Consider the following 27688-nt stretch of genomic DNA (forward strand, 5'->3'; position numbering starts at 1 on the left):
ACTGTACCATATCCGTCCCATATATGGGTTTGGTTTGGGGGGTGCCGGACGACCCGGACATTTAAAGCATCTACAACCGAACCCCTCAAGCCATCCCTAAACATATGGGCGGACAACTCGGACACTACCCGGATCGAAAAAAGTCACCCAACCGAACCCCTCATAGCCTGCCCAAACGTCTAGGTTGTTTGACACCCACCAAACACAACCCATATGTGGGGTGGATATGGAGGGGGCAGACCGGATGCGCCCACCACATGGCCCAGACTGGCCTAGTCCGACCACACATATACACCACCCCAGACCACACCAGTCCATAGTCCACACTCTTGACCGCTCTGCTCCACTTCCTTTCTCCTCCCCTCCCCGTCCCTTTCCCTGCCAGCGCCACCAAGGCCAACTCCGGCAGTGGGCCGACAATGAGACCGACCCCATCAACTAGGAGGCGCTCCTCAAGGAGGAATCCAGCTCCACCCCGAACAACGAGGAACTCGCCCTTGACATTGCTCGCAGCTTCCCTAGTGGCCCAGCGGGGCATTTGCAACTCTGTGCCCGCCCGCTCCCGCCCATCGTCATTCGCATCATCCTCGGTCAGGCGGCGTGACGACCAACGGCACCCAACACCTCCATCCCTGCTCCTCCCGAGACGCTAGTTCACATTCCTGCATAGCCGAGCCAGCGGCCACGACTTCATCATTTGGAGGCGCAAGTTGCTCGCCACGTGTCGTGGAATTGTCACGGCAGATGTCCTTGTGAAAGGACTTAGTCGTGGAGCCATCGCAACTAGGAAGCTTAAAGGGGTTAAAGTGGGACAAAGGACACGAGGGTTTATACTGGTTCGGCCCCTTGCGGTGAAGGTAAAAGCCTAATCCAGTTGAGGTGGAATTGCTAGGGTTTCGATGACCAGGGAGCCAAATCTGCTATGCCTGGCTCTCGATTTGATGTTACTTGCCCTAAGCCGCCGGCGGGTCGTCCCCTTATATACACTGGTTGACGCCCCGTGGCCTACAGAGTCTAGGTCAGCTCATAAACAGTGTCCGGCTCGGTGACTAGTTAATCTTGCCTTACAACACAAGTCATGCCATTACGGCGGTTTATCACTACGGGCCTTAAGTCGCCTGCGGGCTTTAGGCCCTTTATTGAACCGCCATCTTCAAGCTTGATATTGGGCTTCATATGATAAATCATCATAGCGTAACCCGGCCCCTCCTGGGCGGGTTACCCTAGTAGTTATATCCCCAACATTAGGCCCCAGATTGATTTGAGCCGGTTCAGATCAATCTTCAATTCCTTAAGAAAAAGTCTTCTGTCTTCTGTATGTGCAAAAGTTATAATCCGCCATGACATCATCTTCTGGATTCATGATAACCCGCCATGACGTCATCTTCTAGTAAATTCATATATTATTCTGTCATATCCCAATGGATCCTTATCTTAATGACCGTCCCGGAAATCGAGGTGTCTGAGTAGCTGGATAACCATGTTTGGCCTCCTCGTTTTTCGCGCCCGCTTTATCAGTCCTCCTTTATAAATAGGCACGACCTTCGGTCTTTCTTCATTCTCCCCCTTTCGTCGTCTTCTTCCTCTCGCTACTCCACTACCACTCGAGCTCCGCCGCCGCAGAGCACCTCGTCTTCATCGATCTAGGCCGCTGCATCAACCTGAATCGATCAGAGAACGGCGGCGACCCTCCGCAGTAGATCTGCAGCTATAAGTTCTTGCCGTCCCGCACCCCAGATCCGCATTTTAGGGTTTGCAAGTTCCTCTGTGTTTTTTGCTGTTCATCCTAGTTTCTTCAGAATCCCTCCACCGCAGCCTCTTCTGATTTAAAAAGCAACATATCCTCCTGCGGTAATCATTTTATATCCATTTTTGACACTAGCAGATCCCTTTTCTTTGTACAGAGGCCTCATTAGAACTCACGAACTCATCTGTACCAGTTTTTAGGTCTAGAATATTTTCTTTTCTGAAGGACCATTTGATCCAAAATAACATCTGCAACTTGCGAAACTTGTTTGTGCGATACTTAGGCAAAAAAACTGTATCTGTTAGATCCACCTAGCCATGGTGACGCTTATCGCCGGCTTAAAAAAGCAATGCTCAATCAATAATTCCGACCACTCATGGTGGTTTAAATAACTTAACTGCTTATGATGCCCATGGCGGCTTGAATAATTTGATATAATTAGCCATATGTCATTAGGCCCCTTCATAAGCCGCCATCTTGAATATGAATTGAAATATTTTCTCCGGCTTAAATTTGAGCCGGAAATTTTTATTTTGTCATAGGCTTCCATCTCCATAATGCCGCCCAAGGCTCCCAAAGCACCCGTTACATGCAACTGGGTTAGATCCATCGTCACAGATAACACCTTTAAAGAGTTTGTGAAGACAGGTTATCTGCCGAAGAAGGAAGTCATGTTCTATCGTGCTCCTGATCCGACAGAAGAAAAACCTCAACCCAAGGAAGGGGAAGTTATTGTCTTTACTGATCACATGAACCGGGGCTTTTCTCCACCCGGCTCAAAGTTTTTCAGAGACGTCTTGCACTTTTTTGACCTGCGACCTCAAGATATCGGGCCTAATTCCGTGTCAAATATCTACAAATTTCAAGTGTTCTGTGAGGTGTACCCTGGAGAAGAACCCAGCTTGCTACTCTTTAGAGAGTTATTTTATTTGAACCATCAAAATGAACGTGCCAATGGGCCCAGCTTGGAGCTTGGTGGAATCTCAATCCAGCGACGGAGGGACTGTCTCTTCCCGTATGCCGAACCGCTGAGTCACCCTAAATATTGGAACCAGACGTGGTTCTACTGTCAAGACACTTCTCCGGCTAATGAGAACCCTCTGCCCGGCTTTCGCGCCCTGCGCCTGGAGTCAACTCACCCCCTGCCAGATAAACTGTCTCCGGCTGAACGTCAAACACTTGCCCCCACCATGAGCAAGGTCAAGGCTCTTCTGGGGAATGGCCTAAATGGCATTGACCTGGTCCGGGTTTGGCTTGCCTGGCGGGTTATTCCTTTGAGCCGCCGCCCCGGCTTGATGTGCGATTACACAGGCCAAAAGAACGATCCTCTGCGACACAGCCATGATGACTTATCTGAGGACGTTGTTGATGATATGACCAAGTCTCTTCTGAATGAGAGCCTGGCAGATTGTGGGAAAGTAGGTTTAAGTCCCTTCTGCAAAGCTAACCCGGCTCCAGCGGTAAGCTATTGACTTGAGCATTTTTACCTTCAACTTTAACAATTTCATCTTTACTCAAAAACCTTTGTTATAATTCACAGGCTGATGACAAATTTTGGAAGGTCAAGTATGACCATGAGGCTGCAAAGAAAGCCAGAAAAACTAAGAAAGCCACCAGGAAAGCTGCTGCCCGGAAGAAGGGGAATAAACCTAGCGCCTCGGATATGCTTCATTTGGAAGATACCTCCGAGTCAGAGGTGGCTCTTGACTCTTTAGGCTCCTTTTTTAACCATCTTATTGACACTAATTATCATCAGGAGGATACAGGAGCGAGTCATGTAGCGATTGAAGAGGTAACTATAATTTCCTCCGACTCCGAGCCTTTGCCGAGACAGAAAGTCCGAAGAGTAACCCGGAAAGTAAGATTTTCACATTCTTTAGCTTACCAAGATCCTCAATTTCTTTTGAAGCGACAGATTCACGAGAGCCGGAGGCAGACCCGGACCAGTAAAGATGCGGAACTCTCCTCCGCCTTACCCGATGTAACAAGAAAACGCCGGACTGAGGTCATCTCCGATTTACATTCTTTGTATCCTTTGGCGGGTTTCACTCGTCAACCACTCAATTCTTCTGACTCAAACTATCAGGGAACTTCACCTTCCTCCGGCGAATCAATGCAGTCTAATATGCCGGCTTTCAAAACCGCTCCAGGGTAATGATAATATGTTTATCTTGTGCTTATCTTACTCATGTTTTTGCACTAACCTTTTGATTTTTACACAGCGTACAAGTAAAGCCCAGGAAGAGGGCAAAGAAGAATAAGCCGGCCGAAGAGCCGATCTTGACTGAACCGGAGCTCAGAACGGCTGCTCCTGACACCTCTGCTCATGAGCCACCGCCTGAACCAGCCCACGATATTCCAACGCCTACTGCTGATCCGCCTGTCGAGCAAGCCATTGACGGTTCTAAGAACCCGGAGATCCCTAGCCCGGCCAAGGCGGATGACCTGGACGTCGAAATCATCAAAACTAACTTTGTTGAGCCGGGGAGACCCATCGTGCTGGCCAAGTGCTCCGCCAAAGAAGAACTTCTGGAATGCCGCAAAGCTAAGCTGGATGTCACTGATTATACTCATCTGAGCATTGGAGAAATTGTCTCTAGTTATATAAATCAAGTGCACAACAGCCGTGACATGGAGATTGACATGGTGAAACAGATACACCAAAAATCCGAGGTATAACTCTTGTTGCTGTACTTTAGTTATCCTTATTACACCAGCCCCCAAGTCTATTGCTTATGATAAAATATGATGTAGACTTAAGACCAGCTGAGCAATATATGTAAGAAATCCGGCTTATCCTGTATCCCCCCAGGGCCGGCTGAACCCGGTCCTTATCATGTTTTAATCAGGAAGTACTTGGAACATCAATATGCATTAGCCCCCAAGTGCCAAGTATCTTTGCTTGCAAAGTGCTTGGGACTTACTTTAATGAACCACCACTGCAAACAGAATTCTTCAGCATACATTAGCCCCCAAGTGCCAAGTATCTTTGCTTGCAAAGTGCTTGGGACTTAATGTTGCATTATGACAATCCTGACTGTAACCCGGCATTTGTACAGGCCGCCATGAGTCAATTTGAATCGGAGATTTCTGACTTGAAGAATCGCCTGGAAGCACAAGAGATTGAAACCCAAAAAGCCAACTCCAAGTTTGAATTCAGTGTATCTGAACAAGAGAAACTGAAAAAAGACTTTGAAGTAGAAAAGAAAGCCTGGGCTAATGAAAAAACCGCCTTGATCAACCGGGCTGAGACGGCTCTTGCAGAAACAACCGCCGAACTATCCGGCTTAAAATGCCATGTATCTCAGATGGTCTCAACAATCTTTGGTAAGTTATTCTGCAAGTGTTAAATATTTGAATCTTTTCTAACAAGTCTATCAATTGTCATCAACTTACCTGATTTTGCAATGCAGGACTCACGAGTTCCAATCTTAACCAAAGCATGCTGATAAAATTGAAGGCGGTTTACACACTGGTAGAACAACTCTACACCGGGTCACAGCGTGCTTTTGCTGCAGTGGCTTTGTCCAATGAAGTCCCCACCCTCTTGGCGGATGTACTGAAACGGCTTGCCGTGCTACCTCAAGGGTTCAAAGAACTAGGGCGATCTTCTGCAAGAGCCGAAGCCGTAGCTGCATTAAGCCGGGCCAAGGCGTGGCTACCGGAGCTAGACCCGGCCGACATTGCCATCGGGTACCCCAGCCTGAAAGAGGACGGCACCCCGTTTGGACAGGAGGACTTCACCACTTGTGTTAAGGAAATACGCCCTGTGGCCACCCTGATTGCTAATGACACAGACCTTACCAAATATCATCCGGGTTATGATGCTGAAGACCGGAGGATTCCAACGCCACATTATGAAGTGATCAGCCTGATCCCTCCAATTCGTAAGCATACCTTTGCCCCCGAAGTTGACCCGGCCGGATTAATTGATGATGGAGCTGAATTTGAAGCTTTGAGTGGCATTGACTGGTCATCATCAACCTTCCAGGACAAGGAACAAGACGGAGGAGCGGAAAGGGATGATCCGGAAGCTTCAGGCCGACAACGCATTTGATCCATCAGGCGGCCCATATTTATGTTTTACTGAAAAACAATGCTTCATCATTTGGACTCGGGGAGTCATGTAATAGGGTAGAAAAACACTTAATTTTGTCGTGCCATCGCGCACATGTCTGGCGTTCAATATTATGCTGATCTCTGCTTTCCTTATGTTTAAAAGATCTGTTTTAACTGTCCTGCATAGAGAAACAAATCACAAGTCCCTTTGCGGTTTACCGCATGGCGGGTCATATATCTTAGATGTAACCCGGAATATGAACAAAAATTATAAATAAGCCGGCTATCAATTATGTCTTTGAAACATAACCATAACAGCATACCTGTGATCCTTGGATTACACTGCCGGTTTATCTGATCCGGACAGTAAGGATGACAACCCGATCTTTAGAAGCAGAAAACTTCCAAATGCATGATCACCGTCATAAACTGGCGATTTATTGACCAAGGCCCAAACCGGGCTAAATGGAAGCTACTCATTAGATGCTTCCAAATTTAATCAAAGAGTTTCAAGACAAAGTCGGAAAATTGTGATTGCAAAGAACTTTATCAACAAACAAAATTCAAAGGCTTCTGATTCGAATACGACCAGAGAACCATTCCAAAGGGGTTAAGCTAAGATTCGAATACGATCATATAGCCCAGTGGTTTTGGCGTTGCCGATCAAGAGGGTATCGACAGCTATGTTCTCTTTGGTTCGAATACGACCTATGTTTGAACAGGAAGCCCCCAAATGACCTTGAGAGTTGTTTAATGACGCTGATTCAAATACGATTCACGTCAGACCCAAAAGGGGTTGAGCTATGATTCGGATACGATCAAGAAGCCCCCTAATAGGTTTGGCAGTGTGCCAATCAAAAGGGTATCGACAGCTATGTTCTCTTTGGTTCGAATACGACCTATGTTTGAACAGGAAGCCCCCTGGTGATCATGATTTTTAACGGCTAGATTCAAATATGATCATAAGCCGGACCAAAGAGAGCCGGATTCAAATATGATCAGCTCCATGTTGGTTGTTTTAACAATATAACAATGAAGACATATAAACTTTTGAGGATGAAAAGGACAGAGGTCCTGCTTTATTATCAAAAGTTTCCTTCAGATAATCTATCAAGGTTTCCTTCTCTCTTGATTTCACCACAATATCATCCACATAAGCATGAACATTGCGCCCAATCTGATTGTGGAGACAGTTCTGTACACATCATTGATAAGTCGCCTGGGCGCTCTTGAGCCCAAAAGGCATAGATACATAACAGAAGGCTCCAAACAGAGTGATGAAAGTCGTCTTCTCCTGGTCCTTAACTGCCATTTTGATCTGATGATAACCAGAGTAAGCATCCAAGAAGCTCAAACGCTCACAACCCGCCGTAGCGTCAATAATTTGATCAATACGAGGAAGAGCGAAAGGATCAGCCGGACAAGCCTTATTTAAGTCCGTGTAATCCACACACATCCGCCAGGTGTCGTTCTTTTTAAGTACAAGCACCGGGTTAGCCAACCACTTTGGGTGAAAAACTTCAACGATAAACCCGGCCGCCAAGAGCCGGGCCACCTCCTCACCGATAGCTTTACGTCTCTCCTCGTTAAACCGCCGAAGAAACTGCCTGACCGGCTTAAACTTTGGATCAATATTAAGAGTGTGCTCAGCGAGTTCTCTCAGTACACCCGGCATGTCTGAAGGTTTCCATGCAAAGATGTCCCGGTTCTCACGGATGAACTCGATGAGCGCGCTTTCCTATTTAGGATCCAGATTGGCACTGATACTGAATTGCTTAGATGAGTCGCCTGGAACAAAATCAACAAGCTTGGTGTAATCAGCCGACTTAAATTTCATCACCGGGTCATGCTCTGTGGTTGGTTTCTTTAGAGACGTCATGTCCGCCGGGTCAACATTGTCTTTATAAAACTTCAATTCCTCTGCTGCACAGACAGATTCAGCATAAGCAGCGTCACCCTCCTCACATTCCAGGGCTATCTTCCGACTCCCATGTACTGTAATAGTGCCCTTGTGACCCGGCATCTTGAGCTGTAAGTAAACATAACACGGTCGCGCCATGAACTTGGCATAAGCCGGTCGTCCAAACAGAGCGTGATACGGGCTCTTGATCTTGACCACTTCAAAGGTTAATTTCTCAGCCCTAGAATCATGCTCATCTCCGAAAGCTACCTCCAGCTCAATTTTACCAACCGGGTATGCCGACTTACCAAGCACCACTCCATGGAAAACAGTGTTGGATGTCTTTAGATTTTTGTCAGTCAACCCCATACGACGAAAGGTCTCATAATAGAGGATGTTGATGCTGCTACCTCCATCCATGAGTACTTTAGTGAATTTATATCCACCAACCTGAGGTGCTACCACCAAGGCTATCTGACCCGGATTGTCAACCCGGGGAGGGTGATCTTCCCTGCTCCACACAATAGGCTGCTCTGACCACCTTAAATAACGGGGAATCGCCGGCTCAACAGCGTTCACAGCCCTTTTATAAAGCTTCTGGTCTCGTTTGCACAAGCTAGTGGTGAACACATGATATTGTCCACTATTCAGCTGCTTCGGGTTGCTCTGATAACCCGATTGCTGCTGCTGCTGACCTCCCTGGCCAGACTGTTGATTATAACCACCTTGATTTCCTTGAAAGCCGGAACTTGAGCCGCCACCCGGGCCATGAAAACCGCCTCCACCTGAGCCGCCACCAGACCCATGGTTGCCATCGAACATGTTGGAATTCTTGAAAGCCTTCATGATCGCGCAATCTTTCCACAGGTGAGTGGCTGGTCTTTCTCGAGTGCCGTGTCTTGGACAGGGTTCATTGAGCAGTTGCTCAAGAGTAGGACCTGACCCGCCGGACCGAGGGGGCGGCCTCCCCTTGCGTCGTTGATTGTTACCTTGTGAATTGGTGTTAGCCACAAACTCCGGGTTACCGTCGGCCTTACGCTTATTGCCTCCTTGATTCGCCGGGTTATGTTGCTGACCCTTTCCGTTGTCGTTCTTCTTTCCCTTCCCTGTCTTCTCTTCATCAAACGCGGGATCCTTGGTACTATCAGAATCGGCGTATTTGACTAGAGCCGCCATCAGCTGGCTCATGTCATTACAATCACGCTTGAGGCGCCCCAGCTTCTGTTTCAGAGGTTCAAATCGGCAATTTTTCTCCAACATTAAGACTGCAGAGCCGGCATCCATCTTGTCAGACAAATGTATTATCTCCTTGACCCGGCGCACCCAATGAGTGGTGGACTCACCTTCCTCTTGCTTGCAATTAGTCAAGTCCACAATTGACATGGGCTGCTTGCAGGTGTCTTTGAAGTTCTGGATAAACCGGGCTTTTAACTCTACCCATGAACCAATGGAATTAGGCGGCAGCCCCTTCAACCAAGTGCGGGCCGTTCCATCCAACATCATGGTAAAGTACTTGGTCATCGCCGCATCACTGACCTCCAACAGCTCCATGGCCATCTCATAGCTTTCAATCCACGCCCCGGGCTGTAAATCAGCCGTATAATTTGGCACCTTTCGGGGTCCCTTGAAATCCTTGGGCAGACGCTCATTACGCAAAGCCGGCACCAAACAAGGAACGTCGCCGGTTCTAGTGGCCACTCCTGCCTCAATAGCAGTCGTTGGATAATCCGGGAAGGTTTGGTGAGCCGCCTGCTGAGCCGCCTGCTCATCCTCTCGACGTATCCTGTCCTGTACTGGATTATACCCACCGGGCTGGTTACGGCGCTGGGCGTTGCTTGACAAGGCCTCCGAATCCATATGTCTGCTGTAACTTGGGCTCCGGCTTGGGCGAGGAGTCGAATGAATCCTGTCTCGACTATAGGAATAAGCCTCCTGCTGAGCCAGAGCCGTCTGAAGAAGTTCTCTGACCCTTCGCGTCTCAACTGCTGTTGGAGAGTTGCCATCCACCGGGAGAGCCGCCAAACGTGCCGATGCAGCGATCAGGTTCTCCAAGGGGTTGGGAAAATGACCCGGTGGTGTTGGTACGTAGCGAGGCGGGGCCGTATTCACGTGAGGAGGTTCCATCACCCGGGGCTGAACCGGTGCCCCTGCTCCGGATGTTACAAACTGATTTGCCTCCGGCGAGTTACTAGGGCCGGCTCCGGGCGTGCAGAAGAGATCCCGAGGATCATAAACCGGAGGCAAACGGGATTGAGCCTTCTGGTGCCTCCTCCTCATCACCTCGTTAGATGCGTTCAGGCTCATCGTAAGCTGGAAAGCCTCTGACTGGATCTGTTGAGCCCGAGCATCCAAAGCCGCCCGCTCCGCGGCCAATCTGGTGTCCTCAGCTGCTAGGGCTTCTTTGGCTCGGGCTATCTCCTCAAGTACCTGTGCCACCTCTGCATCATGCTCAGCTTGACTCGCCGGAATAACTGTGGCGGTTAACAGGGTCATCAATTTGTCCATGAGATCAATCAACACCTGAGCCGGCGGGCGCACAGGGCCTCCTGCCCCGGCCGCTCCTGACCCGGAAGTTATTGTTGCCGCAGCCGTAGAGTTTTGGCCGGGTTGAGTGCCAGCCATGAAGATCCCTACTCTACTCGGCGGCTCAAAGGGGTCCGGAATACTGTTGCCATCGGAACAGCCCCCAAGCCCGCCATCTTGCAATTGGTATAACGAATCCGTCTCACCAATGGACGACTCACCATCGGAGTAGACGGCCGTCTCACCGCCGTCCGCGGATCCTTCAGAAAGTTCTCCTCCATGGATGCAACCCACGAAGGCACGCTTCACGACGAGCCCGGGCGGGTCTCGCATGCTGAGCCGTCTCGATGATGTCGGTGCAGATGTCCGGCTCAGGGCCCGGCTCGCCAATCCGGCCGATGAAGACGTGGATTCTGCCGAAGGGGACCCGGTACCCGTACTCAATTGAGCCGGCGTCGGGACCCAGCCGACGTCGTCGATGTAGAGCTTGCCGCGACGACTCTTGGTCATCCGGCCCACAGTGTATCCCTTGAGCCCTTCGAAGCTGCCCTTCAAGAACTCAAATCCACCGTGCGCTGGCCCCACGGTGGGTGCCAACTATCGTGGAATTGTCACGGCAGATGTCCTTGTGAAAGGACTTAGTCGTGGAGCCATCGCAACTAGGAAGCTTAAAGGGGTTAAAGTGGGACAAAGAACACGAGGGTTTATACTGGTTCGGCCCCTTGCGGTGAAGGTAAAAGCCTAATCCAGTTGAGGTGGAATTGCTAGGGTTTCGATGACCAGGGAGCCAAATCTGCTATGCCTGGCTCTCGATTTGATGTTACTTGCCCTAAGCCGCCGGCGGGTCGTCCCCTTATATACACGGGTTGACGCCCCGCGGCCTACAGAGTCCCGGCCGGCTCGTAAACAGTGTCCGGCTCAGTGACTAGTTAATCTTGCCTTACAACACAAGTCATGCCATTACGGCGGTTTATCACTACGGGCCTTAAGTCGCCAGCGGGCTTTAGGCCCTTTATTGAACCGCCATCTTAAAGCTTGATATTGGGCTTCATATGATAAATCGTCATAGCGTAACCCGGCCCCTCCTGGGCGGGTTACACTAGTAGTTATATCCCCAACACCACGCGAGGTAGAAGGTATGCATGCCGTATTTAGCATGTTCGACCGCGGTTCGTGCAGATCCGGGACCGAGCCGCTTCCGCTTGCCGACTCCGAAGACGACCTCCTCTATGACATCATCTGCTAGTCCTTCACCTCGGCAAAAGCGAACGCCTGCCGCCGGCACAAAAATGCCAAGGTATTGCGGCTCGGCATCGAAGAGTCCAAGCGGCTAGCCCGACAGAGGGCGGTCAACCAGGCGAAGGCTCAGCGCCTCGTCAAGGAGGAGGTCGCGCCGCCGGGCGTCTGGCCAGGCTCCTTTGCTCATCTTTATCCTCCTCCAACGACATCAGCACCACTACTGACGAGGACGACACCCCTCCAACCACCGACGCCTACACTGCGGAGTACTACTTCTGATCCAGAGACCGCAAGGGGAAGGGATTGGCGAGGAAGTGGTGAAGCCCAGCGCCCCCTCTCACTATCTTATATATATCACTAGTACAAATGCCCGTGCGTTGCAACGGGCGAAATTGCTCAAAAAGTGCAACGGGCGAAAAACACTTTAAACCTGTTCGGTGTGCCATTATGCGCCATTTCCTATATTGATTTCTGATAAACATCGGTAATAAGGTTACACTATTATCGTTTTTCGGAGCACGAATTGTGGACATGAAGAAGCCACCTAAATATCTTTCATTCGGTTTTATTTTTTGCTTTTTGGAAAAACACAAATATTTCTTTGTTTTCTTAAAAAATGAACAAATTTGAATTTATGTGTTTTTGTTAGAACTGAAACATATTTTGAAGACGAACATTTTGAACAAATGATTTTTTTGAAACACAATTAATATGGATCGGGGGAGTATTAAGATTTTAAATTTTGTGAACAATTTTGAATGTACTTTTAAAAATGGACTATCTTTTTGAAATTTTGAGAATTTTTTTAAAAGCATGAACATGTTGAAAAATGTGAATATTTTTTGAAAGCAAGAACAAATTGAAACACTCTTTTTTTTAAATGCACTCTCGGTGTCCGTAGTTAAAAAAGGATTTTTGGTGTCCACTTGATCACAAACCAGTCCGAAGATGGCAATCCAAAGACAATGAGCTCGGCGAGAAAAATGTAAAACTAATTTGTAATTCCACAGAAATGACCCTTGCAGAATCCATACAAAACGCAATCCAGCCAACCATTTTATAATGATATATTTAAAAGAAACTGAATGACGCTGCATGTTGTTTCAGAATCACGTTTATATTCTCTCCCATAGAAGAATTACTTCAGTTCTTTCAAGACAGAACCATACAACAAAATGTTTCAGATGTCAGAATACTCTGAATCAGTTTATACACTCGAAATATAAATTCAGGCCATATACATCCCGCTTCTGCAGCTAACCTAGCAAGTATTACACTTCTAGAACCAAAAACTTGAAAGTGGAATAGCACAGAATTAGTAAAGAACTAACCTCCATTTGAAGGCAATTGCATGCATTTGTGAATCCAAGCATAGTTATCTTGAAGAAATAATTCTGCAAATACAATATGGATCAAAAATTCAGAGATCTCATGAGAGGTGGACTGATGCCCAATATATCGGGAAACAATATGCGTGTTTCACCATGTAGCTAGAAATGAAGCAAATTATCTAGAAGGAATAGAAAGAGAAATTAGTTCATGATCCAGGGACCAAATTGGTAAACAATACTATTATATTGAAAAGAAACATCAACATCCGTAAATTTCACAATGACACAACTACAGTCTTGTGCCATATTCGGTTACACGCCATGAAATGGAAGAGAACTGCACATAGTGGTGAGCAGCTGGCTTTGCCTGACCGAGCAGCGGGAAACAAAATTTGCAATTTTTTGCTAATTTCTATTTTTTTAAGTAAACATCGGAGCTTGAAAAACATAGTACAATGAAAAGGATAGAAGAAGATTGCCAGCTAACTTTAAGGATCTTGTCAACTGCAGCATAAAACCACAGTTGCAATAAGCTAAATTACGTAAAATAAAGATAAAAGTAACCAAAGTAACATGTTTCTTTCTAATCCCTATTTATAAATTTAGTCACATCTTGCTACTGGCAAGGAGGGTGGGATTTCCAGAACTCAGCTGCACTACTGCTTATAAGACAATTAAGCAGAGACCATATGTGGCTTCGGTCCAGGATTTGGTTTAGCGCCAAAACAACGCTTGGATCCGTGAAACAAACAATTCATCTCAGCCAAAGCAGCTACAAATATTGTATTGGGTCATGTAAAGAGAATGGGCAGATAACACCAATCAGTTCAAGATTGATCCAAGGCCACACAGAACTGTCCCGAGACTCACAGCTGCCAGAATGGAGCAGATGCATTTAGTTAACCATGAATATTTGCCATGTGCTTCCACAGTATGCACTGTACGTACTTTAGTTAAGTATGGATATATATCTGAACTTGCAAAATATACATTGGTCAGTGCTATTCTTTTCGATTCAAATTGTGTGTTCCACCATGATATAGAAATTGCATATAAAATACAGTTCAAAACAGGTGATGTAAATGAAATTACATATATTTATCACCGTTGTATGTTCAGTAAGTGTTCATAAATATATTTTATTTACCATATATTTTTACACAAACACAACACGGCAACATCCGGTTGGTGCGGCCCGGTGGCGAGGAGGCAGCGTTTTCCTTAGCACCAATAACTGGAGATGCACACTACGGCGTGGATTGAGCTACAATGGGTGTGGGATCCAGGAGAGATGATGAATGGGAGCAGTAAGGAGGGAGCGTGTGGGAGTGGGGGACCCGTGAGGGGCGATGGAATAGAGGAAGAAAATCCTTTTAATATAACCACTGCTGCTCCTTATATAGGTGCAGCTACGACCCATGCACACCTAACGCTAGGTTACAGACAAAATCATGGTATAAGCACAGGGGTTCTTATAGAGCAGACATGTCCAGTTCCTAAAGATTGCTTCTATTTTATCCTTAAGATGTTTAGTGCCATTGGAATTTAGAGCATATCTATTCTGTGACATAAAGAAAAGCATGATCTTTGGTATACTATAGAACAAACATAATCACTATTCAGAGCTTGAAAAACATCATCTTGAAGAATGATTTTTTTTCTTCAGGAATTCGCCACAAGAATCCTGTACAAAACACTGCGATCCAATATGAGGTCGGTGGAACTACATACATGACATGACAAAGAACATATCACTCACCTAGGATTGTTTTTAAGTAGCCTCGCTCATGAGCAGGATAAGTGGCCTTCAGTGGGATGTAGTCCAATTCGTCACCAAAGAATCTAAAATCGACACAACACAGGTTGTTATCGTGGTGGACGGCAACAACACCCTCCCTAACGTAGATATCGCCGCAAGGTGCATTGGTTTGTCCGCTGCCGCCGCCCATCGTGGCAACATCAGGATGATGGTGAGACACAACACAGGTTGTTATCGTGGTGGACGGCAACAACACCCTCCCTAACGTAGATATCGCCGCAAGGTGCATTGGTTTGTCCGCTGCCGCCGCCCATCGTGGCAACATCAGGATGATGGTGACTCGGGCCTGGTTGCCCCTGGACTGGAAGAGCCTGATGGCTTGCGCCTAGAAAAATATCAAACTACATCTTAAGCAATGTCTACATTCCACCAAAATGGAAAAAGGATGCAAACAGAAATTTAGTATAATTGCAAGGAAATATGTGCTAATGAATTTTATGCAGAGTAAGTGCACAATTAGGAAATAAAAAATATAAGCAGTCAAATACATGACCAAATAGCCGTAAAGTTCATTGACAAGAAAATTTCACCACTCGTAATAATAGTGATCTTATATTTGTATTGCAAAATGAAGTTGTAGAAATGAAGATAAATTTTAGAAAATCTAAGCAGCGTGGACTCCATATCTAATACATGAAAGAAGAGCAAGCCCATGTAAGTTCCTGACCCCTGAACCACTCAGGCAAGGTATTGCTGTAGCAAGACAAAATGGAGCTGCAAAGCAGGTTAAATTGCAACTCCACATCCAAACTTAGCATGGCACTACATCTTTCTTGTTCAGAAGTAATTGAAAGATATCCAAACATTGGCTAACATACTTTCAGAAAAGCGCAGTCCCGATCATACTCACAAATAGAAGTTTTGGTTTTCAACTGGCAGTGATTTTCCCCCTACCGCAAGCCTCTGCCTACAGCTTTAAACTGAACCAACAAGTTATCATGTCATTTATTTACGAAGTAATGCTTAGAAGACTAATTTCCCGAGGGCAAGAGCCCAATATACTTTCAGAATGTGCAGTTTAGATTATCTTTTCTAGTACCAATTCTGAACATAGCACAACAGTTTAGCTCCTGTTATTTAAGCTCGCAGTATTTAAACCGAGAATTGCTCGCATGTCATGAATTTTTTTTGTTAGCCGTAATCCCAGTAGTATTTACTCGCGCATTTAGGAATGTCATAGTTAAAGCTAAAGATGAATTGTCCTAGCATAATTTACATTTCAGAAGCTTACAGTAGTAATGTAAATACAGATGGTTGAGAAGGAAGGAAGGAGCTGATGCTGCTGCTCCAGACCGAATCAAATCAAGGTGGTGCATTGTAGACCCTGCAATCTATCCATCCATTCAATCCATATACAATCAGGTATTTGCACAGAAGGTGCAAACAGTCCACTGTAGACACTGCAGCAGAGAATAGATAGAGCTTCACCTGCAGAGCAGAGAATCCAATGGAATCCAACAGAGAGGGGAAGAAAAGAAGGAAGACCTGCAGATGGTGGAGGCCTCAAGGATGACGACCTGAAGATGGTGAGGGAACCCCATCACCATCAGGAAGAAGAATGCTTGAGCTACTGGTCCATGGCGATGTTGGGTGTGTGCCTGCGTGAGGGAGAGAATATCATCAGGGAAGGGGAGGAAAGAAGAGCAGAACCATGGCGTCGGCACTCCCCTCTCCTCACGGGATTCAAGCGGTCGCCGAGGGAGAAGAGAAGGGGCGGAGGGGTTTCTAAGTCATACCGCCGTCGTCGAGGTAGCCACCACCGTCATCATCGCCCTCGGTCACCATGGCCCGGCGGCTAGGTTATCCAGCGCGAGGAATGAGGGGGGGAGGGCGGATCTGACCGCTGCCTGAGCTGCCGTGGCCACGGAGAGAAGGGGAGGGGTCGCCGCGGCCATGGAGGCCCGCCTCCAACTACAAGGACTTCGCGCTGCCATGCCGGATCCTTCCGTCTCCCGCGCCCGTCTGCCATCACCCGGCTCCAGCGAGCATGCCTGGGTCGCCGCACCGCCCCTCTTTTCTCCCATCTTTTCTTCCTCACCACCCTGTCTCTTTTCTGCCATGGATCCGTCCGGGAAGCCGCACTCCGGCCTTCCTCATCGTCACCGGCGACCCCTGCCTCGCCGCTCGCCACCGGATCCGCCTCCCAGCCCCTGCCGTGCACAGATCCGCCGCTCCAACCGCCGCGCCCCCAGCAGCTCGAGCCACCGCGTTGACGTAAAAAATATCACGGGTTGAATATACCAAACTACAGGGTCCTTTTAGTAAAACCGAAACGTTTCCCCAAATTAGCCACTTAAAACGGGACTGCGGGTTGAATAAGCAAAACCTCAGGGATGTTTTTGCAAAACTGATGACGACGTCCGACCCGAAGCAACAGCCGGTTTATTAGTAGGTAAAGATAAAGGTAAAGATAAAGGTAAAGATAGGATGAGCTTTTATGAATTTGCTATGTCGTGTCCTGTATGCTATGGCTGGTTATAAATTAAACTTGCAATATCTGATCTATGTTATGTTTAATTTATATATGTGCTATTTTAATCACATTGCAAGGTTGCATGGATTTGGAGTTTCGGATATTAGGGGGGCGGCTCTGACGCGGCCAAATGAGAGGTGACCAGGCACTGTCTAGGGACGTGTCCATGGACGTTTTCATGTTTTAATTGAACACTTCCAATTTATGATATGATTAAACGAGAAGATTGCTTATTTACCAAACATATGCAGATCAAAATCACGTCTTATAATAACAAGAAATCTTTCTCCATATCAAACGGATCCTTTTCGAGTTTCCATTTCTTCATTTGGAATCTGGGTTCTTCTATCTTCGACTTATTTTTCTTGCTTTATATACAGAGGGTCAAATTAGGACATCGCGGTTGTAGATGCTCTCAAGTAGTCTAGTAAAAATCTTCTATCGGGTTTATATACGAAACAAGAGTTCCAACCCAACTGTTCAGAATTTGGAATTCAAATGCAAACAAAACAAGTTTTCTTCAACGGACCGAAAGTATATAAAATAGAAGCATGGTAATTAGGACTTTACACTGATGAATTTAGGGCAAGGTAATGATAAGTGTTTAAGTGAACTACTGAACATGAAAAAACGCAATGAACATCTCACGGAGGTCAAAACTTTGATTCCGATCGAACAAGGCACTGAAAAACGCAATAAAGTTTCCAAGAACATAAAATCTTTCTTGATTGCTGCCAACAAGCAAACAAACACGAACTGAACAAGGAAATTGCTAAAGTTTGAGTTGTTGATTACCAATGGGCAAGGAAATTACAAGTTCAGAATTACACTAACTTCAGACTTTCTTGATTGCCTAACCAACAAGCAAGATGATTACAGAAAATTCAGAGTTCTCTTGACACCAAGATCCACAGCTCACCCATTACAATGGCGTCCAAACTTTCTTGATCACGCCCTCATGCACAGCTCTACAAGTCAAATCCCACTAGGAAATTCCCCATGATCAGCAACAAGCAAGATGGAAGAACAACGAAGTCACGCAAGAAGACTAGAATGAATCTACATCCGGTAAGCCTGGAGCGGCATTACGTCGAACACCACTCTCGCCGCCGACCAGAGCCTCAGCTCGGTGAGCGGGTCGCCTACTCCGCAAGTCATGTCACTGGGCGGCGCCGCAGCAGCCGCATTGGCCCTGATATCCCCGGGCGCCAGAGGGAACATCTCGAGGCACTCCCTCGCCGTCGCACATGTCTCAGCCTCCGACACGTCCCCGGTCGAACGAGGGGACATCCTGACATCCCCGCTCGCCAGAGGAAACAATGGCAGACACCCAGGCGTGACCTCGGGGCTCACAGCCTGTCGGGCGGCGGAAGGAGCCCACGGGCGCGGGTGCCCCTGCACTGTTGGTAATCGTAGCATAATTTTAAAATTTTCCTACGCTCACCAAGATGCATCTATGGAGTATACTAGCAACGAGGAGAAAGGAGTGCATCTACATACCCTTGTAGATCGCGAGCGGAAGCGTTCCAATGAACGTGGATGACGGAGTCGTACTCGCCGTGATTCAAATCACCGATGACCGAGTGCCGAACGGACGGCGCCTCCGCGTTCAACACACGTACGGTGCAGCGACGTCTCCTCCTTCTTGATCCAGCAAGGGGGAAGGAGAGGTTGATGGAGATCCAGCAGCACGACGGCGTGGTGGTGGATGTAGCGGGATGCCGGCAGGGCTTCGCCGAGCTTCTACGAGAGAGAGAGGTGTAGCAGGGGAGGAGGGAGGCGCCCAAGGCTGTAATGCTACTGCCCTCCCTCCCCCCCCCCTTTATATAGGCCCCTGGGAGGGGGGCGCCGGCCAAGTCCCATCTAGGGTGGGGGGCGGCGGCCAAGGGGGGTAACTTACCCCCCAAGTCAAGTGGGGCGCCCCCCCACCCTAGGGTTTCCAACCCTAGGCGCAGGGGGGAGGCCCGGGGGGGGCGCCCAGCCCACTAGGGGCTGGTTCCCTTCCCACTTCAGCCCAGGGGGCCCTCCGGGATAGGTGGCCCCACCCGGTGGACCCCCGGGACCCTTCCGGTGGTCCCGGTACAATACCGGTAACCCCCGAAACTTTCCCGGTGGCCGAAACTTGACTTCCTATATATAATTCTTCACCTCCGGACCATTCCGGAACTCCTCGTGACGTCCGGGACTCCGAACAACTTTCGGGTTTCCGCATACTCATATCTCTACAACCTTAGCGTCACCGAACCTTAAGTGTGTAGACCCTACGGGTTCGGGAGACATGCAGACATGACCGAGACGCCTCTCCGGTCAATAACCAACAGCGGGATCTGGATACCCATGTTGGCTCCCACATGTTCCACGATGATCTCATCGGATGAACCACGATGTCGAGGATTCAATCAATCCCGTATGCAATTCCCTTTGTCAATCGGTATGTTACTTGCCCGAGATTCGATCGTCGGTATCCCAATACCTTGTTCAATCTCGTTACCGGCAAGTCTCTTTACTCGTACCGTAATGCATGATCCCGTGGCTAACTCCTTAGTCACACTGAGCTCATTATGATGATGCATCACCGAGTGGGCCCAGAGATACCTCTCCGTCATACGGAGTGACAAATCCAAGTCTCGATCCATGCCAACCCAACAGACACTTTCGGAGATACCCGTAGTGTACCTTTATAGTCACCCAGTTACGTTGTGACGTTTGGCACAACCAAAGCACTCCTACGGTATCCGGGAGTTGCACGATCTCATGGTCTAAGGAATAGATACTTGACATTGGAAAAGCTCTAGCAAACGAAACTACACGATCTTTTATGCTATGATTAGGATTGGGTCTTGTCCATCACATCATTCTCCTAATGATGTGATCCCGTTATCAATGACATCCAATGTCCATAGTCAGGAAACCATGACTATCTGTTGATCAACGAGCTAGTCAACTAGAGGCTTACTAGGGACACGTTGTGGTCTATGTATTCACACATGTATTACGATTTCCGGACAATACAATTATAGCATGAACAATAGACAATTACCATGAATAAAGAAATACAATAATAACCATTTATTATTGCCTCTAGGGCATATTTCCAACAGTCTCCCACTTGCACTAGAGTCAATAATCTAGTTACTTTGTGATGAATCGAACACCCATTGCGTCCTGGTGTTGATCATGTTTTGCTCTAGGGAGAGGTTTAGTCAACGGATCTGCTACATTCAGGTCCGTATGTACTTTACAAATATCTATGTCTCCATTTTGAACACTTTCACGAATGGAGTTGAAGCGACGCTTGATATGCCTGGTCTTCCTGTGAAACCTGGGCTCCTTCGCAAGTGCAATAGCTCCAGTGTTGTCACAGAAGAGAGTCATCGGGCCCGACGCATTGGGAATCACCCCTAGGTCGGTAATGAACTCCTTCATCCAGACTGCTTCCTGTGCTGCCTCCGAGGCTGCCATGTGCTCCGCTTCACATGTAGATCCCGCCACGACGCTTTGCTTGCAACTGCACCGGCTTACTGCTCCTCCATTCAAAATATACACATATCCGGTTTGTGACTTCGAGTCATCCAGATCTGTGTCGAAGCTAGCGTCGACGTAACCCTTTACGACGAGCTCTTCGTCACCTCCATAAACGAGAAACATATCCTTAGTCCTTTTCAGGTACTTTAGGATATTATTGACCGCTGTCTAGTGTTCCATGCCGGGATTACTTTGGTACCTTCCTACCAAACTTACGGCAAGGTTTACATCAGGTCTGGTACACAGCATGGCATACATAATAGACCCTATGGCCGAGGCATAGGGGATGACACTCATCTTTTCTCTATCTTCTGCCGTGGTCGGGCATTGAGCCGTGCTCAATTGCACACCTTGCAATACAGGCAAGAACCCCTTCTTGGACTGATCCATATTGAACTTCTTCAATATCTTGTCAAGGTATGTACTCTGTGAAAGACCAATGAGGCGTCTTGATCTATCTCTATAGATCTTGATGCCTAATATATAAGCAGCTTCTCCAAGGTCCTTCATTGAAAAACACTTATTCAAATAGGCCTTTATACTTTCCAAGAATTCTATATCATTTCCCATCAATAATATGTCATCCGCATATAGTATGAGAAATGCTACAGAGCTCCCACTCACTTTCTTGTAAACACAGGCTTCTCCATAAGTCTGTGTAAACCCAAACGCTTTGATCATCTCATCAAAGCGAATGTTCCAACTCCGAGATGCTTGCACCAGCCCATAGATTGAGCGCTGGAGCTTGCATACTTTGTTAGCATTCTTAGGATCGACAAAACCTTCCGGCTGCATCATATACAACTCTTCCTTAAGGAAGCCGTTAAGGAATGCCGTTTTGACGTCCATCTGCCATATCTCATAATCATAGTATGCGGCAATTGCTAACATGATTCGGACTGACTTCAGCTTCGCTACGGGTGAGAAAGTCTCATCGTAGTCAACCCCTTGAACTTGTCGGTAACCCTTAGCGACAAGTCGAGCCTTATAGATGGTCACATTACCATCCGCGTCTGTCTTCTTCTTAAAGATCCACTTGTTTTCTACGGCTCGCCGATCATCGGGCAAGTCAGTCAAAGTACATACTTCGTTTTCATACATGGATCCTATCTCGGATTTCATGGCTTCTAGCCATTTGTCGGAATCCGGGCCTGCCATCGCTTCTTCATAGTTCGAAGGTTCACCGTTGTCTAACAACATGATTTCCAGGACAGGGTTGCCGTACCACTCTGGTGCGGAACGTGTCCTTGTGGACCTACGAAGTTCAGTAGTGACTTGATCCGAAGCTTCATGATCATCATCATTAACTTCCTCCACAGTCGGTGTAGGCACCACAGGAACATTTTCCCGCGCTGCGCTACTTTCCGGTTCGGAAGGGGTGACTATCACCTCATCAAGTTCCACTTTCCTCCCACTCAATTCTTTCGAGGGAAACTCCTTCTCTAGAAAGGACCCGTTCTTGGCAACGAAGATCTTGCCTTCGGATCTGAGGCAGAAGGTATACCCAATGGTTTCCTTAGGGTATCCTATGAAGACGCATTTCTCCGACTTGGGTTCGAGCTTTTCAGGTTGAAGTTTCTTGACATAAGCATCGCATCCCCAAACTTTTAGAAACGACAGCTTAGGTTTCTTCCCAAACCATAATTCATACGGTGTCGTCTCAACGGATTTCGACAGAGCCCTATTTAAAGTGAATGCGACAGTCTCTAAAGCATAGCCCCAAAATGAGAGCGGTAGATCGGTAAGAGACATCATAGATCGCACCATATCCAATAGAGTGCGATTACGACGTTCGGACACACCATTTCGCTGAGGTGTTCCAGGCGGCGTGAGTTGTGAAACGATTCCACATTTCCTTAAGTGTGCACCAAATTCGTGACTCAAATATTCTCCTCCACGATCTGATCGTAAGAATTTTATTTTCCTGTCACGTTGATTCTCAACCTCACTCTGAAATTCCTTGAACTTTTCAAAGGTTTCAGACTTGTGTTTCATTAGGTAGACATACCCATATCTACTTAAGTCATCAGTGAGAGTGAGAACATAACGATATCCTCCGCGAGCCTCAACACTCATTGGACCGCACACATCGGTATGTATGATTTCCAATAAGTTGGTTGCTCGCTCCATTGTTCCGGAGAACGGAGTCTTGGTCATCTTACCCATGAGGCATGGTTCGCACGTGTCAAATGATTCGTAATCAAGAGACTCCAAAAGTCCATCTGCATGGAGCTTCTTCATGCGCTTGACACCAATGTGACCAAGGCGGCAGTGCCACAGGTATGTGGGACTATCGTTATCAACTTTACATCTTTTGGTATTCACATTATGAACATGTGTAACATCACGTTCGAGATTCATCAAGAATAAACCATTAACCAGCGGGGCATGACCATAAAACATATCTCTCAAATAAATAGAACAACCATTATTCTCGGATTTAAATGAGTAGCCATCTCGAATTAAACGAGATCCAGATACAATATTCATGCTCAAAGCTGGCACTAAATAACAATTATTGAGGTTTAAAACTAATCCCGTAGGTAGATGCAGAGGTAGCGTGCCGACGGCGATCACATCGACCTTGGAACCATTCCCGACGCGCATCGTCACCTCGTCCTTCGCCAGTCTCCGTTTATTCCGTAGTTCCTGTTTTGAGTTACAAATATGAGCAACCGCACCGGTATCAAATACCCAAGAGCTACTACGAGTACTGGTAAGGTACACATCAATTACATGTATATCACATATACCTTTGGTGTTGCCGGCCTTCTTGTCCGCTAAGTATTTGGGGCAGTTCCGCTTCCAGTGACCACTTCCCTTGCAATAAAAGCACTCAGTCTCGGGCTTGGGTCCATTCCTTGGCTTCTTCCCGGCAACTGGCTTACCGGGCGCGGCAACTCCCTTGCCGTCCTTCTTGAAGTTCTTCTTACCCTTGCCCTTCTTGAACTTAGTGGTTTTATTCACCATCAACACTTGATGTTCTTTTCTGATCTCCACCTCCGCTGATTTCAGCATTGAATATATCTCAGGAATGGTCTTTTCCATCCCCTGCATATTGAAGTTCATCACAAAGCTCTTGTAGCTTGGTGGAAGCGACTGAAGGATTCTGTCAATGACCGCGTCATCCGGGAGATTAACTCCTAGCTGAGTCAAGCGGTTGTGCAACCCAGACATTCTGAGTATGTGCTCACTTACAGAACTATTTTCCTCCATTTTACAGCTGAAGAACTTGTCGGAGACTTCATATCTCTCGACCCGGGCATGAGCTTGGAAAACCAATTTCAGCTCCTCGAACATCTCATATGCTCCATGTTTCTCAAAACGCTTTTGGAGACCCGGTTCTAAGCTGTAAAGCATGCCGCACTGAACGAGGGAGTAATCATCAGCACGCTGCTGCCAAGCGTTCATAACGTCTTGGTTTTCTGGGATTGGTGCTTCACCTAGCGGTGCTTCTAGGACATAATCTTTCTTGGCTACTATGAGGATGATCCTCAGGTTCCGGACCCAGTCCGTATAGTTGCTGCCAGCTTGGTTTTCTCTAGGAACGCATTGAAATTGAGGACAACGTTGGCCATTAGATCTACAAGACATAGTGTAAAGATTTTAGACTAAGTTCATGATAATTAAGTTCATCTAATCAAATTACTCAATGAACTCCCACTCAGATAGACATCCCTCCAGTCATCTAAGTGAAACATGATCCGAGTTAACTAGGCCGTGTCCGATCATCACGTGAGACGGACTAGTCAATATCGGTGAACATCTCCATGTTGATCGTATCTTCTATATGACTCATGCTCGACCTTTCGGTCCTCCGTGTTCCGAGGCCATGTCTGTACATGCTAGGCTCGTCAAGTCAACCTAAGTGTATTGCGTGTGTTCCGAGGCCATGTCTGTACATGCTAGGCTCGTCAACACCTGTTGTATTCGAACGTTAGAATCTATCACACCCGATCATCACGTGGTGCTTCGAAACAACGAACCTTCGCAACGGTGCACAGTTAGGGTGAACACTTTCTTGAAATTATTATAAGGGATCATCTTACTTACTACCGTCGTTCTAAGCAAATAAGATGCAAAAACATGATAAACATCACATGTAATCAAATAGTGACATGATATGGCCAATATCATTATGCTCCTTTGATCTCCATCTTCGGGGCACCATGATCATCTTCGTCACCGGCATGACACCATGATCTCCATCATCATGATCTCCATCATTGTGTCTTCATGAAGTCGTCACGCCAACGATTACTTCTACTTATATGGCTAACGCGTTTAGCAACAAAGTAAAGTAATTTACATGGCGTTATTAATGACACGCAGGTCATGCAAAATAATAAAGACAACTCCTATGGCTCCTGCCGGTTGTCATACTCATCGACATGCAAGTTGTGATTCCTATTACAAGAATATGATCAATCTCATACATCACATATATCATTCATCACATCTTCTGGCCATATCACATCACATAGCACTTGCTGCAAAAACAAGTTAGACGTCCTCTAATTGTTGTTGCAAGTTTTTACGTGGCTTGTATAGGTTTCTAGCAAGAACGTTTCTTACCTACGTAAAACCACAACGTGATTTGCCAATTTCTATTTACCCTTCATAAGGACCCTTTTCATCGAATCCGTTCCGACTAAAGTAGGAGAGACAGACACCCGCTAGCCACCTTATGCAACTAGTGCATGTCAGTCGGTGGAACCTGTCTCACATAAGCGTACGTGTAAGGTCGGTCCGGGCCGCTTCATCCTACAATGCCGCCGAAACAAGAAACGACTAGTAGCGGCAAGAAGAATTGGCAACATCAACGCCCACAACTTCTTTGTGTTCTACTCGTGCATAGTAACTACGCATAGGCCTTGCTCATGATGCCACTGTTGGTAATCGTAGCTTAATTTTAAAATTTTCCTACGCTCACCAAGATGCATCTATGGAGTATACTAGCAACAAGGAGAAAGGAGTGCATCTACATACCCTTGTAGATCGCGAGCGGAAGCGTTCCAATGAACGTGGATGACGGAGTCGCACTCGCCGTGATTCAAATCACCGATGACCGAGTGCCGAACGGACGGCGCCTCCGCGTTCAACACACGTACGGTGCAACGACGTCTCCTCCTTCTTGATCCAGCAAGGGGGAAGGAGAGGTTGATGGAGATCCAGCAGCACGACGGCGTGGTGGTGGATGTAGCGGGATGCCGGCAGGGCTTCGCCGAGCTTCTACGAGAGAGAGAGGTGTAGCAGGGGAGGAGGGAGGCGCCCAAGGCTGTAATGCTACTGCCCTCCCTCCCCCCCCTTTATATAGGCCCCTGGGAGGGGGGCGCCGGCCAAGTCCCATCTAGGGTGGGGGGCGGCGGCCAAGGGGGGTAACTTACCCCCCAAGTCAAGTGGGGCGCCCCCCCCCCACCCTAGGGTTTCCAACCCTAGGCGCAGGGGGGAGGCCCAGGGGGGGCGCCCAGCCCACTAGGGGCTGGTTCCCTTCCCACTTCAGCCCACGGGGCCCTCCGGGATAGGTGGCCCCACCCGGTGGACCCCCGGGACCCTTCCGGTGGTCCCGGTACAATACCGGTAACCCCCGAAACTTTCCCGGTGGCCGAAACTTGACTTCCTATATATAATTCTTCACCTCCGGACCATTCCAGAACTCCTCGTGACGTCCGGGACTCCGAACAACTTTCGGGTTTCCGCATACTCATATCTTTACAACCTTAGCGTCACCGAACCTTAAGTGTGTAGACCCTACGGGTTCGGGAGACATGCAGACATGACCGAGACGCCTCTCCGGTCAATAACCAACATCGGGATCTGGATACCCATGTTGGCTCCCACATGTTCCACGATGATCTCATCGGATGAACCACGATGTCGAGGATTCAATCAATCCCGTATGCAATTCCCTTTGTCAATCGGTATGTTACTTGCCCGAGATTCGATCGTCGGTATCCCAATACCTTGTTCAATCTCGTTACCGGCAAGTCTCTTTACTCGTACCGTAATGCATGATCCCGTGGCTAACTCCTTAGTCACATTGAGCTCATTATGATGATGCATCACCGAGTGGGCCCAGAGATACCTCTCCGTCATACGGAGTGACAAATCCAAGTCTCGATCCATGCCAACCCAACAGACACTTTCGGAGATACCCGTAGTGTACCTTTATAGTCACCCAGTTACGTTGTGACGTTTGGCACAACCAAAGCACTCCTACGGTATCCGGGAGTTGCACGATCTCATGGTCTAAGGAATAGATACTTGACATTGGAAAAGCTCTAGCAAACGAAACTACACGATCTTTTATGATATGCTTAGGATTGGGTCTTGTCCATCACATCATTCTCCTAATGATGTGATCCCGTTATCAATGACATCCAATGTCCATAGTCAGGAAACCATGACTATCTGTTGATCAACGAGCTAGTCAACTAGAGGCTTACTAGGGACACGTTGTGGTCTATGTATTCACACATGTATTACGATTTCCGGACAATACAATTATAGCATGAACAATAGACAATTACCATGAATAAAGAAATACAATAATAACCATTTATTATTGCCTCTAGGGCATATTCCAACATGCACCTGCAGGGAGGGCGCGTGCTTGTGGAGGACGGAGTTCCAGCGGTTCTTGATGGCATTGTCGGTGCGGCCGGAGAGGAACTCGGCGATGGTGGACCAGCGGTTGCCGTAGGTGGCCTGGTACTTGACGATGAGCATGTCCTCCTCATGGGTGAAGGGCTTGACGGCCTCCACCCTGGGGTCGAGGTGCTGGCACCAGCGGAGGCGGCACGACTTGGAGTTGTGGCCGGGCAGGCCTCGGCAGATGGAGTCCCAGTTGTGCGGGCCGCCGCACCGACACACCTGCTCCCGCAGCAGGTCGTCCTCTCTCTTGGTCCACATCTTCTTGGCCGCGTGCGGTAAGCCGTCGCCGTCGGAGGCGACGGCGTCGGAGACCGATGTGGCCGGGAAGGACGACGGCGACATCACCATCCCCCTAGCTTGGATCGCCTCTGATGGATGGTTTCTTGCGGGGTGGAGATGTTGCGTGCGTGCGGTGAAC

At 47.7% G+C, this 27688-nt stretch overlaps 1 protein-coding gene and 1 long non-coding RNA gene across 5 annotated transcripts; both read right to left on the minus strand.

Annotated features, from left to right (window-relative positions):
- Positions 1-12566: 12566 nt before the first annotated feature.
- LOC109784806 (uncharacterized) lies at positions 12567-17080 on the minus strand. 4 transcript variants are annotated; one of them, XR_006671854.2, is made up of 4 exons: positions 16355-17080; positions 16104-16216; positions 15850-16018; positions 12567-14943 (listed from the first exon to the last, which is right to left on the minus strand). It is a non-coding gene; the product is annotated as an uncharacterized lncRNA (long non-coding RNA). The 4 variants fall into 4 exon arrangements; XR_005772228.2 differs by having other exon boundaries at positions 12567-12862; positions 14559-16018; positions 16355-17072; XR_006671852.2 differs by having other exon boundaries at positions 12567-16018; positions 16355-17072.
- Positions 17081-18150: 1070 nt separating this feature from the next.
- On the minus strand, positions 18151-27528 carry LOC109784803 (transcription factor MYB44-like). The gene is made up of 2 exons (XM_073495913.1): positions 27205-27528; positions 18151-18486 (listed from the first exon to the last, which is right to left on the minus strand). The coding sequence occupies exons 1-2, from the start codon at positions 27526-27528 to the stop codon at positions 18151-18153; spliced, it is 660 nt and encodes a 219-aa protein (XP_073352014.1).
- Between the last annotated feature and the right edge of the window lie 160 nt (positions 27529-27688).

This window comes from Aegilops tauschii, chromosome 3 (assembly GCF_002575655.3).
Source record: "Aegilops tauschii subsp. strangulata cultivar AL8/78 chromosome 3, Aet v6.0, whole genome shotgun sequence".
In the NCBI taxonomy this organism is placed as follows: Eukaryota; Viridiplantae; Streptophyta; class Magnoliopsida; order Poales; family Poaceae; genus Aegilops; species Aegilops tauschii.